This window comes from Larus michahellis, chromosome 2 (assembly GCF_964199755.1).
Source record: "Larus michahellis chromosome 2, bLarMic1.1, whole genome shotgun sequence".
In the NCBI taxonomy this organism is placed as follows: domain Eukaryota; kingdom Metazoa; phylum Chordata; class Aves; order Charadriiformes; family Laridae; genus Larus; species Larus michahellis.
This window is the reverse complement of record NC_133897.1, coordinates 83346505-83361075: the sequence shown is the minus strand read 5'-3', so window position 1 is coordinate 83361075 and position 14571 is coordinate 83346505. Positions and strand designations below refer to the sequence as shown.

At 37.2% G+C, this 14571-nt stretch overlaps 1 protein-coding gene across 2 annotated transcripts in view; it reads right to left on the bottom strand.

The window, feature by feature from the left end:
• Window positions 1–14571, bottom strand: part of CDH9 (cadherin 9) — a 100098-nt gene that overhangs the window by 59153 nt on the left and 26374 nt on the right. For both annotated transcript variants that reach the window (XM_074576147.1, XM_074576148.1), the window contains exon 2: window positions 9977–10292. In XM_074576147.1, coding sequence (XP_074432248.1) covers window positions 9977–10207 — 231 coding nt within the window. In that variant the 5' untranslated portion in view covers window positions 10208–10292. The remainder of the gene's footprint in view (window positions 1–9976; window positions 10293–14571) is intronic.

Genomic DNA, 14571 nt, shown 5'->3' with positions numbered 1-14571 from the left:
ACAACCCCACTTCCATTTACTTCAGTGACAATAAATACAGAAATACTTGCTTTCATGCCAAATTCCTCTTTACATTTATTTTATTGTCCACACCATTTGTTTATATCTAATTAACATAGGCTTAAATTAGATATACATGCTTATTTCTTTCACTCGCCTGTGTTACGCAGAACATACAGTAACTTTTTCCATTTTTTTTAAATTATTGATTTAGAGGATCTCTAGTCTCAGCATTCTAAATGCAAATGCTGCAGTGGTGGAGAGAAAAGGTAAGAAAATACTTTCTGTATTTTATTTTTCATTTGTTAATTCTGTTCTATCAGTCAGCTACCTGACCCAGTTGTATTTGAACATTTAATGTTCTGTTACCTCCTGGTATTTGACAGTGTTTATTCATCACAAATGCTTATTAAAAAGAAAAATATGCTTACTTCCACAATCCCTGTAAGACTGAACTATCATAAAAGCAACATTTTTTAAAGCTTGTGTCAGTAGTTGCAACATTTTTAACAGTGTGATATAGTAGAGTTAATTCCACTTGAGCTGCATAGAACTTTCTTGTAAGAACCAAATTTTTTTTCAATATTTAGAAACCAAGACTTCATCAGAAATATGTAGCAATAGCTAAAAGCTGAAGGGGCAAAAATGGCTACAGGTGGCGACACCAGTCACAAAGTTTAAGTTAGGTAAACGCATTTTATGAATGCTTGAGTAGAAGTATAACAGTATCCCACTAAATACTTCCGTGGTTGTCATTGTTATGTGTTAGGAAAAGTTAGAGCAATCATTCGTGTCGCAAATTCACTGTTCACCAGGTAGGTGGCTATTAAATATTTAGTTCTGTTTCTTCCTCCTTTCCATAGAGTGCCTTGATATCTTATTCAATCCAATACTTCCAAGCCATGTTTCCAAGCAAATGGCTGATTCACGGCTGTTTTCATGATATTCCAGAGCTTTTTTCTAATACTGTGTGGGAACACCTCATACACAGACATGTTCTGAGGAAAAGCTTTGTTAGACGAGTGTTGGCAATTACATTTTACAGATGGAAAAAATAAAGCAAAATGTACATAAAGCAAACATTTAATCAAATTTTATTAATCATTATTTCCAGCATTATCAATTATTTTTATGGCAGCGTTTGGGCTAAAAATTTATTCTTGTACTTGAATCGAATACTCCAAAGACCTCTTTGAGATTTAATTAAAGGTTCTACAACTTAAACAGAGGGGGATCTGATGTCATTTCTCCTGAAGTTCCTCTATGGAAATGGAGAACACATTAAAAAAAAATAATCTCTTCAGTTAAGGTTAAAACTCATTTAATATTGTCAGCTTGATTGTCATTTCCTCACACTCCCAATTTGACAAAGGTGTTATGATGGCTTCCATCTGAAATGGGCGTGCTTGTCTCTGAAATGTGGAGCAAGATAGGGAGGAATTTATAACTTCTGAAACGTTTGTGGAGGCTAGAATGCTTTCTTACCCTTTTTATTGCACACTGCTGTGTAAAAACAGAAAAGCGAGATTTCAGCAGAGTTTCTCAACTGTAGATTGACATAAGACAGAGCAGAAGTTAGCCCAGTGTGTTTGTGTTGCAACAGCAGTACATACAGCAAGGAATTGACCGTAGTTATGTATTTCTATAACTGATAAGAGATCACAGATTCCTCTTTTGATTGATATCCAGCATAGTGTTAAATTGACTGATTACATTGGCTAGACTAACATATTTTTCAGGGTGAAATGTGTGATAATTTCTGCAATGGACAGGATTTGATGTATCAGACACGTACAGGAAGAAAAGACTTGCTGTTCTTGACAGTTGCTTGCTGACAGCTCCTCTGTTTGTCTTCAAGGTGACTATTCATAAACCTTTCTCCAACAGACAAGATGTTGCACAATACCACCCTCTGATGCAGTCAAATTGACCTTTCTAAGTAGTCACATATTGATTTGCTCTCATAGGTTTTGCATGCTTTTTATCACCAGGCTGGCAGGTATCAGTAAACCACAATATAGTCAAAACACTTCCCCTTTTCAGAATCACTCCTATGATGTAATCAATGCAATAAATGTACAATATCATGCTTCGTATCTTGTGAAATACACTTTCCTCACCTTCCAACGTTTTCATGCACAATAAATGATTGCCTGATAGTAGCTTGTCTGCAGATTGCCACTGATCTAATCTTCTCTTCCCACAGGCTTAAAGCTGCAAGGCTGAGAAATACCAGCCTATGAAGTTGTAATAATAAAATAGTTCTATTCTACAAATAACAATTACCTATCGTGGAAGGTTCCTGATCCAACCAGATCTTTGAGGCAGATCTGCTTAGGCCTTTTCGCATAAGGAGATTGCTAAGACCAAGAGGCTTTTAAGCTCAGAAAAGCCACTTTTTACTAAAATGGAAATGGTATTTTAAACGGCAACTGGAAGTTACCACTGGAGACCGAAGAGAACTCCATTCTCCATGCCCGCTTTGTCTTTAAATCAGGTATTTTGACTTCGAGCCTTTTTTTTTGTTAGCTTGTCAACACCCTCAATCCCAGCAAACTCCATATTGGGGGGGTCCTCCATTCTTTGGGCCCCAGACCCTCGTTACTATTGTCCTGGCCCACCCCACGGGTGCTCTGAGCACACTCAGGAGATCCTTGGGGAAGGGGATCTGTCACTAAGCAACAGCAAGCATTGTAGTGAACAATAAATCAGACTCCACATCGTAGCTTTGGCTGATATGTTGGGTATTGGTGTAATTTTTCCACACCTGAGAGGAGAAGCATGGAGGGAGAGAGGGAAAAGTGAAAATAATTTGGGAATTATTATTGGTTTGCCTTTATTGAATTGTCTCGTATTGGCTGTGGCTTTAAAAGTAACTGGGTAATTTTTCAGGTGCCTGTATTTATGCTATGGATGACGTTGTCACTTAGCCTTGCTAAATTCTCAAAAATTATCTTATAAATTAAGCACAAAGGGTCTATAAAGGCACATAGTTGTCAGCTTTCTGCTGCTTTTTTTTTTTCAACTTGAAAATCATTGCATACTGGATGTTCTGTCTCGGGAGAGGAGAGGGGAGGGGAGGGGAGGAGAAGCAAAAAAGGAAGGGCAAAGGGAAGAAAAAGGGAAAGGGAAGAGTTTGCAATAAATAGTTTGAGGATTTCCTCATTTCTTATGTGTTTGTGTTTATTCTTGATGCAGGTTGTTGTTTTTTTTCACAAGCAGTTTAGCTGATTTAACATTTGAACTTGAAAAATACACACAGAATCCTTGAAAACACAACAGCCACGGACCTAAAGAGATAATCTGTGCCATCCTCCTGCCTCCAGATGGGATCAGGGTGGAGTTTCTGGCATGTGTTTTTTCAGTTTGTCATGAAAACCTCCAGTATTAAGTTAATCCTGTCTCTCCAAGTGATCTTCACCTAGTACATCATTGTATTGACTCTCTACCATCAAAAAGCTTTACCTGATGTTGAATGTAGATCAACCTGATGACAATATGAACCCAACTTCTTGCCCTGAACATGACAAGAATTTGAGATTATATTTTTTTTAGCAGTCTTTTATAGAATCATAGAACAGTTTGGGTTGGAAGGGACCTTAAGGATCATGTAGTTCCAAACCTCTTAGTTGAAGAAACAGAAGCTGTCAGGTCTCATGACATCTGCTCTATCTGTATCAAACAATACAAACTCACTCCTGTTATTCATGTATTTGAAGTCTCTGATCATTGCAGTTGCTTTCAGAAATGATTCTTTATTTTGTGAAATATGATGTCCAAATTTGATTGCAAAATTCTAGCTTAGGCCTATCAGTGCAATGTAACATTCAAGATATTTTGCAATTTAAACTGCTTATACTTGGGTTAAGCATGATATGATTAGATCTGTTCACTATTTTTGAACCTTCAATTAAAAATGAATTTAGGTTGTCAAAAATGAGAAGCTGTCTGTGCTCCAAAAGAAAACAGTCCTATTGTTTTTGAAAGATGTAGCATTTTCACTGTGTTCTTCCCTGGCCCTCCATCCTTCTTTTTAAAAGTAGCAATCAAATTTTATTAAAAACTTTTCTTTTTACTATTTGTGGCACAAGTGAATCAGTAAGTTATCTCAGATACTCTAAAGGCAGTATTAAGATCAAATTCAATACATAAAGAACACAAAATTAGGCAATTAATAAAAAAATATTTTTATGGCAGATGAGAACATTATGTTTCAGGATGGAGAAACTAAGGTTATTCCAGAGTTTGGCACTGTGGCGTTGTCAGAGCCAGCTCAGTGGGTCACCCATTTAGGCCATAAGCTTCTTCCACCCAATTTGCTCAGAGCAGAGGCTGAGAATGGCCAAGACCTCAGCAATGTGTTGAGAGGACGTGGATGAACTGGGATAAGACTAATGGAGTAATGGCTTCACTGATCCCATTTTCTGACTTCTTTGCTGCTTCACATATTAAGAGGGAGCCTACTCATGACTTCTGTGATGTACCAAAGGCAGCCAGCAAAGTAATGTGAAATAATATTTCCAGGCATGAGTACATTTTCAGTCTATGTTTACAAAGAAATACTATCCAATTTCATTAAATAAGGGAAAAAAACCCATATAGTATAATGGGGCAATTGAGTGAAATTTTGTGTTAAATAACAGCAAGTCTGGTGAGGTTGGTAATTTGCTGACACTTCTTGAATAGTTACATGAAGTTCCTTTAGTCTTCTCTCTCTCTTTTCTTATAAGGCATACTGCTATAGTAGGCAACCTCACTTGTAGATGTCTGAATATTTGTAAGTGCAGACTACAAGAAATATAGTTCCATTTGAATATATGTTGTACCCCGCCCCCCGAAAAACAAAACAAATCCACCCTCTGAATATTTTTCTTTTCACTTTATACTTTTTAATAAGACACACAGGCAAATGTTATGAATCAAACTCACTGGTTAGCTGGAGGTAGAACAGAGATTTTTCTTCAGTTTGCATCCAATTTAAATAACGCTGATGACATGCAAAGCCTAGTTCATTTCTTTTTATGGAAGTTATTAAACAGGAGGTTATTCATGGAGCAGCTCATTTTGAGAAGTGACATTTCTTTTTTGTTTGATTTTGTATATCCACCCTTAATATGAAAAAGAAAGGTTGAAGGTGGTGTAAAAAGTGTTTTTATTGTTGTTGTTTGTTTATTGTTTTTAAGTTCTGTGATATGACAGGTGTTTTATTGTACAGTTGATGACTGGGTCTAAAACACATTGCATGGAACTTCACACATTATCTGCCCATCAAGATTAGCTCACTTTGATTAAAAAAGTGCCTGTATGGTATAGGGAGAGACTAGCTTTCATGAAAAAAATGTAATTGAGAGACTTAGAAGAAGAGAAAATCTCTTGTCTCTTGAAATCACTTAAGTGTATTGTTGCAAAGCGTAACGGACTACATTTTCCAAAATGGCTGATGATTTTGATTAGGACTATTTCTTCCCACCTAGGGATATTTCATAAGGACTGGAGTTAAAGAGGTGGGATATTTGGCATTTTGCACAACTGATGCCCATTCAGTGGGTATCAGGTAAGTTATTTAGAAATGGAAGCACATAAAATCAGTATTAGCTTTGGAAAATAAAATTAATTATCCCCAAAGGGCTACTTGGTTAGAGCCTTCTGTGCATTTTATTAGCTCTTTCTTTAATTAATGAACATCATCCCCATCAATACTTTAATACTTCCTAAACTGCATTCCTATATTTTAGATTATTATATCTTTGGATAGTTTGTTTAGGGAGTGAGTAAATTGAGTAGACTTTTCTCATAGAAGGTCAGTGTTTTAGGTTTCATTTCTTAGGTTCTACAGGGGGCTTAAAGTTAGTAGCAGCTGAGAAGTCGGATCTATGGCTATAGAAACAAAGGAATGCCACAGTATGACATACAGTCAGGTGTTTTACTTTCTCAACCCCTTCATATTTCACAAAAAAATGCCAGTTGTATATTTGCCTTTAAAAATAAACTTCTCTCATACATTTAACTCTGAATGATATATTGTAAAACACATTTTCTTTTTCTTTTTTGTGAATTCTTAGTATGCAGAATGAGTTCTATGATTCCCCCCTCTACGTCCTCTGAAAATTCCTCGTGCTGATGATCCCATTGAGATATCCAACATTCCCCCAAGGCAACAGGCATCTTGAAAGAATTTGATCATTTTTGTGTCTTAGAAATTTTATTTTTTTTTTCTTAGACAATTTTTTAAACAGGACTCTGTGATACTGTTTATCCTACCTGTGTCTAACTGAATGTTTCGGTTGCAAACTCTCCAGAGCAAAGTTTATCTCCCTGTGCATTTTTTATACAACACCTAGCATGATGGCGCCACTGGTTTCTCTAAGCATTTCCTGAATATAATTTAAAATGGTAAGAAATCAAAGGATGTCATAAGCAGTTCTTGCATTGTTGCAGGTACAAGTAATAGGACCTAACAAATTTAAGTACTTCCTATGCACTTATTTTTTATGCGTGCACGAGTACATGAGATAGATGAGAAAGATGTGTGATGGATATAATGTAGGTTGTCTGGATGTAACTTGACTCCCATCACAATCACAGGGAAATTGTTGTTCATATATGCCCTGTTCCTGAGGGGTGGTTGGTGATTTAGGTCTGTTCTTTGAGTAATATCTTTACTACAATTGTTCTAGCCATCAAGCCTTTTGGCAGCTGTTGAATGCTAGCTTCCTTTGCTCATCAAACAATATTTCCTATTTCTGATAAGTGCATTAGATGCACTTGCACTTACTGGTGTCCATTTTACATCACCTATCATCACTACCACTGCCTTTGTCTAAAAGCTATCTAACTATAATTGGGAACATAAACGCTGTTCTAGCTGTTCAGAGTTGTTAACACTGTATTACCCCAGTTAACAGTCTGGGAGACATGCACCAGATTTGTGTGGAGCTGGGCATTTCACCTGCCTTACAAGTACACCAAACCTCTTTTTTAGTTACTTCTTGTCAGAGGGTGAAGCCTACCTACAAGCACCACTGAGATGAATGAGACCGTGACTGCGTCTGCCATGTCTAACTGCTGAGACTAGGCTGGTACGTGCAGGAAAGAAACAAAAAAATCAGGGATAATGGAGCTGTTAACAACTTTCCATTCTTAGAAGGCATTTCTGAAGGAGACCAGGGGGTGAGAGTAACCCTGGTAACAACTGCTATTTGGACTTAGATATGGGGAAAGCGAGCATCCTGGGGCTACTTGGCTAGTGGGGCCATTGGCTTCTGACAATACAATTTTAAAAGCACTACAGCAGATGAAAACCCCTCAGATGTGGGGGAGAAACTCCTCCCTCCAGGGACCTCTGACACTGAGCAAGGCCTGTGCACAAGGCAGAAGTGCTCTCATGGGGGCCAGAGCACCAGACAGGAATTGGACAGTCCAGCGATCAAAGCAAGTGTCCAACTCTCATGGGTCCCTGATGCTGGTGATCCTATCCCACTGCCAACAATAGAATGCACTCATAACAATATAAAGCATCAACAAAGTAGCATCACTAACAAAACACAAACAATGCCCTAACAGATAAAAATTGTTTGAAAACTGAACCAGGGAGGGAAAAGTAATTTTTTAGTATTACGGCTATGATCCCTTAGAATTTTATTTCCTGACAAAGTTTCCTAATTCAGTTTATTTAATATTTAGTACAACATTTGTTATTCTAGCCCAGTAATCCATCTGCCTGTGCATATCCATATTAAAGAGGGACTGGATAAGAATACTTGCTATGAACTAGTCCCCATGGGTTGGCATAAAAGTGCTCTCTCTTCACACGTACCAGTGTGCTAATTACCATCACTTTGAGCAGAAGAATACTAAACCTGAGATTTAAGCCTTTCTCAGAATAATATTGTTCAAAAAAGTTGTTGCTTTTTTTTTCAAAAATAAAAAAGAAATTCCTTAGCTGACTTCTTGTTGTAGCAGCTCCCACTTGGTACTGTATGTCACGTGTACCTAGGATAATTTGAACTAACCGAAATGGATTTACTGTGGTTTTACACCACTGAGGACAGAACAATGATCATTTTGTCATGTCATAAACTGTTCTAAAGTTAATGCAACCCTATAGAGTTTATCACTTCAATCCAACTCAATCTCTTTGGAGTACTGGGTAATATTTGGGGTGATTTCCATCTTTTTAGAGAATCAGTAATGCTGACTCCTCACTCAGGGCCTCCGTACAATATTTTGCAGTGAAATGTGAAAAATCTTAACATGTTATCTGAGTTATAAGAAATTAAGCATCTCGACTGCTGTACAGTCATTCGTTTTCCGTCCTGGACTTAGGTCTATGGTAATAAGGTCCAATGGCTTTTAGTTAGTTTGGAATAAGTGCAGAGTAAGTTCGCCCTATTGCAATATATCAGGTAGGCATTCCTCATGTGAAACAGTTGGTGATGACAGTCTTGATGTAAGCTTAATTTATTTGAAGTTTTGAATGCCATAGATGGTTTGGAGTCCATTAATCGATAGCAGTGGGACTGAAACTGGAATCAACTCTTACTTTTGATACTTACTTCTCCTCTATGACAGCTTTCTATTTTTACAAAAAAAAATATTTCTGTGAGACTAGGTAGAACTTACAGCTATGGAGATCTGTCTTATTGTGTACCTTATTGTATGTTTTCCTGGCAAATTCACTCAATACTAGAAGATACTTCCAACCATATTTTGTTTAGAAATCTCTCTGTGCAGTTAGTGCACTCTTTATTGAAGATCTCTCTGCCTACAACAAACCTTCCTATTTACGCACTGACAAACAGATCTAGCAATAGGATTATTTGGTCTCATATTATTTCTGCTACTGCAAGTCAGAATTAATTTAATTGAAAACAGAATTGTATGGGTGTAGTGTTCATATACACGAGGATAGAATCAAGTTCATAGTCACCATGGTTGGCTTCTTTGATGTTTGTTTCTTAATAAAAAGAGATTGTTTCCATATTTTCCAGAAGATCACGACTCCCATGACCAGAGATATTAGCAAATGTTCAAAACCATTTTTGGGTCTTTTATTTAAAAATGTCTCAATTCGTTTGGTAGTTAGGCACCAAAAACAGAGACATACCTGACAATCTGAGCTAATGACAGCATTGTGGGTCAATGACAGAAACTGGAATGGATATTTATTTAACTTAAGATATTAAGATAAACATTTCCTTGATTTGTAAGTCATTCTGGGTGGTTGCTGTGTGTATTCTAGACTTCTACCAAGATTGTTTACTTATACCAGACCACAAGGCAGATCTGCAAATGGCGAGACACCACAAAGGACTAAAAATATGGAAAACTTTGAGTTGTATGTTATCAGAAAAGGTAGGACTGCAGACAGCTGGAATTTAGAGGTGCTGTTGTCAGCATTAGCTCATGTAGGTAGGTCTCAAAGAATGGAAGGTCTTTTGAGCCATTAAGTAAAGACCTCAGTTTATTGCAGAAATGATGAAAACCAGATTATTTTTTTTTTTCTTCTCAAACACTTTATCTGTACTTGGACTTGTGCATAAACAGCAATTTTATTATTAATAAATAGGATTTTATATTTCACTTGAGGAACCACACATCCTAGTGTACCGGCAAATGCCACAAGGTAGATGAATGAAGGCATAAATTCACTATTCCCTTATCTAATATTTATGTTTAATAGTTGAAAACTGGAAATGATTCAATGATAAATCTTGCATGGGCATATGTAATAAGAAATTGGAACATTTTAGTCTGAACAGTTTCCTTTTTTTTTTTTTAACTGAACTACTTCATTTCTCCCACAATTTTGAACAGTCACAGAAGCCTCAGGTGGTCCATGATGTGCTTTGTTTGACTTATATGAGAAATTGGGACCATTGCTTTATAAAAAGCAAAACAACTGCGGTGAAGGAGGGATAATATCACGTGTGTCAGATGCATCACCTGTAAAGAATCCTTTAAACTCAAGGCTTACCTTGCCCACGTATTGAGTATCTGGACCTGTGTACTCCTCCAGTAAGAAAAATTGATTCCACATCCAACCACGCTTGGTGCGGTGCAGTGTTTTTCCATCATTCTCTGACAATCCTGTTATCCTTTCACTGCGTGAGTGCTTGTTAGTCCTTTTTTCAGATGGCATCATATGAATCGCATGAAACATACAGCTCCAAAGCAAAATTGTCAAGAAGGAGTAAGTCCTCATCATTTACAGAGATGCTGCTAGCCTCCACTCCTCTAATAATTCACCACAACAATTTTTTCAAATGTTATATTCCTCTTGTAAGTAGGACCTAGGGGATGGAGAAAAGTGTTTGAGTAAGTTGCAATAATTTTGTTTCCCTAAGGACATCGGAAGCAGGGAATACCAATAGCCTAGTGGTCACGACAATAACCCATGGAAATTACATATAACCATAAAAATAAAGACCAGTTGCGTGTTTGAAAATTTTCTTGAAACAATTACGTGTAAGAATTACTCAGAGAGTTTTAAGTCAAGTTCTTTAACGTCTCATTCATCTTCTATTTCATGCTCTCACACTGTATATAGACATTAATTTAAAACACAATCTAGGTAAAATACTTCTTCATCTGCATATGTTAGCTACAAGCATCACGACACAGCAGAACAGCACAAATAGTAAGAAACCTTCCAACTTAATCTCTCCCAGCTCAGCCTGATGCTATCCTCTCTTACTATCTGTTCAGAATTCTCTGCAAATCTGAATTTTCTGTTACTTCATGATTAATACAATCCCATCTTCCCCTTTGCTAACCCCTCATTGTTCAGAGGATCCGCTTCTGTTTCTGCATAAAGGAACTCACAATATAAGATAAAATTTAAAGTAGTCTTGATGCCTTCAAGAGATTCCTTATTCAAGAAAGAAAAAGTACTTGTCACGTAAGTTTTGGTTCATAGGAATCCTGATGGTGTTAACAAAATTCTGCATTTAGGACAAAATTCTGCATTTGAAATGTATTTTATTTTTTCCCCTCCTGAATGAATGGGAATTTTGATGATACAGAATCTTATTGTTAATATTTTTTTTCTGAAACTGGCACTGATATTTTGTGTAGAAGTTTGTAAACAACATTTAATCAAAACAAAGAGGTTTTTTTTAAACGATACTCTTTATTTAGCAGTACAATTGAGGTCCTGATGTCCCAGTCTTTTCCATGACTTGGGTTTCCTGGTAAGCCTGCTTTTGATTTAAGATATCTTTAGCTGAGTTGTCATTGTATATTACAGAAAGCATAGAAATATAATTCAGCAGCAAAAGTATCGTTTACTTCGGGAATCCTAGTTCATGAGCGGTGATAGTAGCATGAAGACACAACACCCAGAAATTTTAGAGTAATGAAATTTTGAATTTAAAAAAACCAAAACACATACATACCTATCCTCCTTTCTCCCACAACCCAACATTACCAGCAGCTACTTTTGCTTTGTGGGGTTTTTTTTAGAGTAGGGAAAGGGGGTCTTCTTCTGTATAAAAAGACAGACATTTTGGGAAATAAGATGCTTTTTGTGAAAATTATTAGTCAGCTGAGAACACAAACTGTTTAATTGAAAATATTCAGTGAACTGTACTCTAAAGATCTTAATGATTAAATGATAGAATTGTGCCCATGTGTGAAGTTTTCCTTAAAACGATGATATTCTGTATGGTCTCAGGATCTTACCTAGCAATCCTGAAGGAGGATCAAAGTCTTAGCATTTTAGTAACTTCAAACAGAGTTTTAGCTGATCAAGAAGTGAAGGCTTGGAATATTTATCACTTTCTAACATCATGCTTAAAAAAAAAAAAAAAGAGAACAATTTGATAGGTGTCAAATTTATGGAGATCATGGTTACAATGCAGGAAAACTTAATTTCTTTTACGTCTTTATTTTAACTGGAGAATCAAAGCACAAAGTAAATTCTATTTGCATAAAATCACGAATGTACATAGATCTTGGCATACATCAGTGTATGTATTTTCTTTGAATTCTGTAGGTATACTCAAAATCTTGTTTTCTCCCTTGTAATGCTCAGTTGCATGCAGAGGAGTAAGGGGAACTCTCCTGTGTTTTATTTAACACCATTAAATTTTGACAATAACTGGAAAACACATTGCATACGTGATGATCGTGTCTTGTGATTGAAACTGGGTGCATATCAAAAGAAAAAAAAACCACCTCATCCAATCTTTTATCCATGTCTTAGTCTGATGATTCTATTTCCCTGTATAATATAGACTGAAGTAGTTTATATCACTGAATAAAGCTATTTATCAATAGAGAGCATAAAACATGATCATCCAGATCCTTAAATCCAGCCCACTGTACAATCTGAGGCAGATTTCAGAGCCTCTTCAGACTTTATGAATTAGATCCTGGTTAAGCTATTGCAAAATGAAAGTAAACAGCAACAGGAATTACTTTTGCAAATACCATACTCAAAAGGCAGATTATCAAGTTTGTCCAATGGTTCTGAAGTCTCTTGTTTCTTTTTGAGATATTCTTGCTTGATGTATCCTCAAATAGTGCTCTTCCACAGCTGCATTAAAACACTTTTTGTTGGACTCTATTTCAAGAATTCATCTTATATACATTCTGAATGATAACATATTCAAATATTCATATTGGTCAAATGTTGGGTTTGATTGCTTTTGCTTTGTGTATGAGTGATATGTTGCTACTTAACTATTCCAATACATTTTATTTTTTTATATATTTAAGGTCATGAATTATTTATTTCTCAAATTTCTTGAACATAACAGCTCTTCTTCATTAAAATAAAACAAACCAGAAGACAACAACCAAAGCTACACACATATTTGGCAAAATTTTAACACATAATGAATCTATGAAACTACTAAAAATGCTAAAAATATGTTTTGCAATACCTCCAAGCATTGGAAGACTGCTGTGAAAGATGTTATCCAACAATGTCAAAGAGTTTAAATTTTCTCTTGAAAATGTCATTATTTCAAAACTTAGACAAATTTAACACTCAGATGATTTACTTTGTTTTACTCTGGTTCACTTTTGCTTTTTCAAAACTACACATTTTTAATTTCCTAAAATTGCCTTCATTCATTTCTGTTCAAACACAATTTGCCATACTCATTCTTGCCGATGATACAAAACTGGGAAGAGTGGCTGACACAGCAGAAGGCTGTGCTGCCATTCAGTGAGACCTAGACAGGCTAGAGAGTTGGGCGGTGAGGAACCTAATGAAATTCAATAAGGGCAAGTGTAGGGTCCTGCACCTAGGGAGGAATAACTCCATACAGTGGTACTGGTTAGGGGTTGACCTGCTGGAGAGCAGCTCTGTAGAGAGAGACCTTGGAGTCCTGGTGGACAACAAGTTGACCAGAAGGCAGCAACGTGCCTTTGTGGCCAAGAAGGCCAATGGTCTCCCAGGGTGCATCAAAAAGAGTGTGGCCAGCAGGTCAAGGGAGGTCATCCTCCTCCTCTACTCTGCCCCGGTGAGGCCGCATCTGGAGTACTGTGTCCAGTTCTGGGCTCCACAGTTCAAGAATGACCGGGAACTGCTGGAGAGAGTCCGGCGGAGGCTACGAACATGATCAAAGGAGACTGGAGCACCTCTTTTATGAGGAAAGGCTGAGACCTGGGTCTGTTTAGCCTAAAGAAGAGAAGACTGAGAGGGGATCTTACCAATGCTTATAAATATCTAAAGGGTGGGTGCCAAGAGGATGGAATCAGGCTCTTCTCAGTGGTGCCTGGTGACAGGAAAAGGGGCAACAGACAGGAGCTGGAACACAGGAAGTTCCGTCTCAACATGAGGAAAAACTTCTTTACTTTGAGGGTGCTAGATCACTGGAACAGGCTGCCCAGAGAGGCCGTGGAGTCTCCTTCTCTGGAGATATTCAAAACCCGCCTGGATGTGTTCCTGTCCAGCCTGCTCTAAGTGAACATGCTCTGGCAGGGGGGTTGGACTAGATGATCTCCAGAGGTCCCTTTCAGCTCCTATAATTCTGTGATTATGTGGTTCAAATGCATAAGATGTTTATACTAGTCTTTTCTTTGTACTCAAAGAAATACTTCAAGGTGGTCATTGGCGTATGCATCTTTTCTTGTAGTCAGCTGTTCAAGAGGGTCAGGGGTTGCATCTGGTAGACTCAGAAAGTGTATTTTTATATTGAAACAAAGGATTCTGGTGTAGTCTGGAAAAGTAAGAGCAGCTTCCAAGGGAGAACAACGCATGGTACACAGATGCTCTGAGCCTGCTATAAGAAATTATTTCTGTAAAAACACCAATTTTTGAACAGAGTTTTTTTTCTCAGAGGAATCTGAATTCCCACGTTCTGCCCCAGCCAGGGCAGAACATAACCTGAGATTGTTAAAATGTGTGTTTTTCTGTGTAGTGCTGCCCTCTACTGATTTTCTTGCTAATTAACAGAAAGACCTACAGCGAGGAAAGACAATATACTTCATGTCAAGGATATTTTTGTGAAATGAGGAAAGGGGAAGGGAAGGGAAGAGAAGGGAAGGGAAGGGAAGGAAAAAGATATAGGGCATTATATCCCACTCTTGAGTTTTACAATAGTTGGACGTTTTGGATAT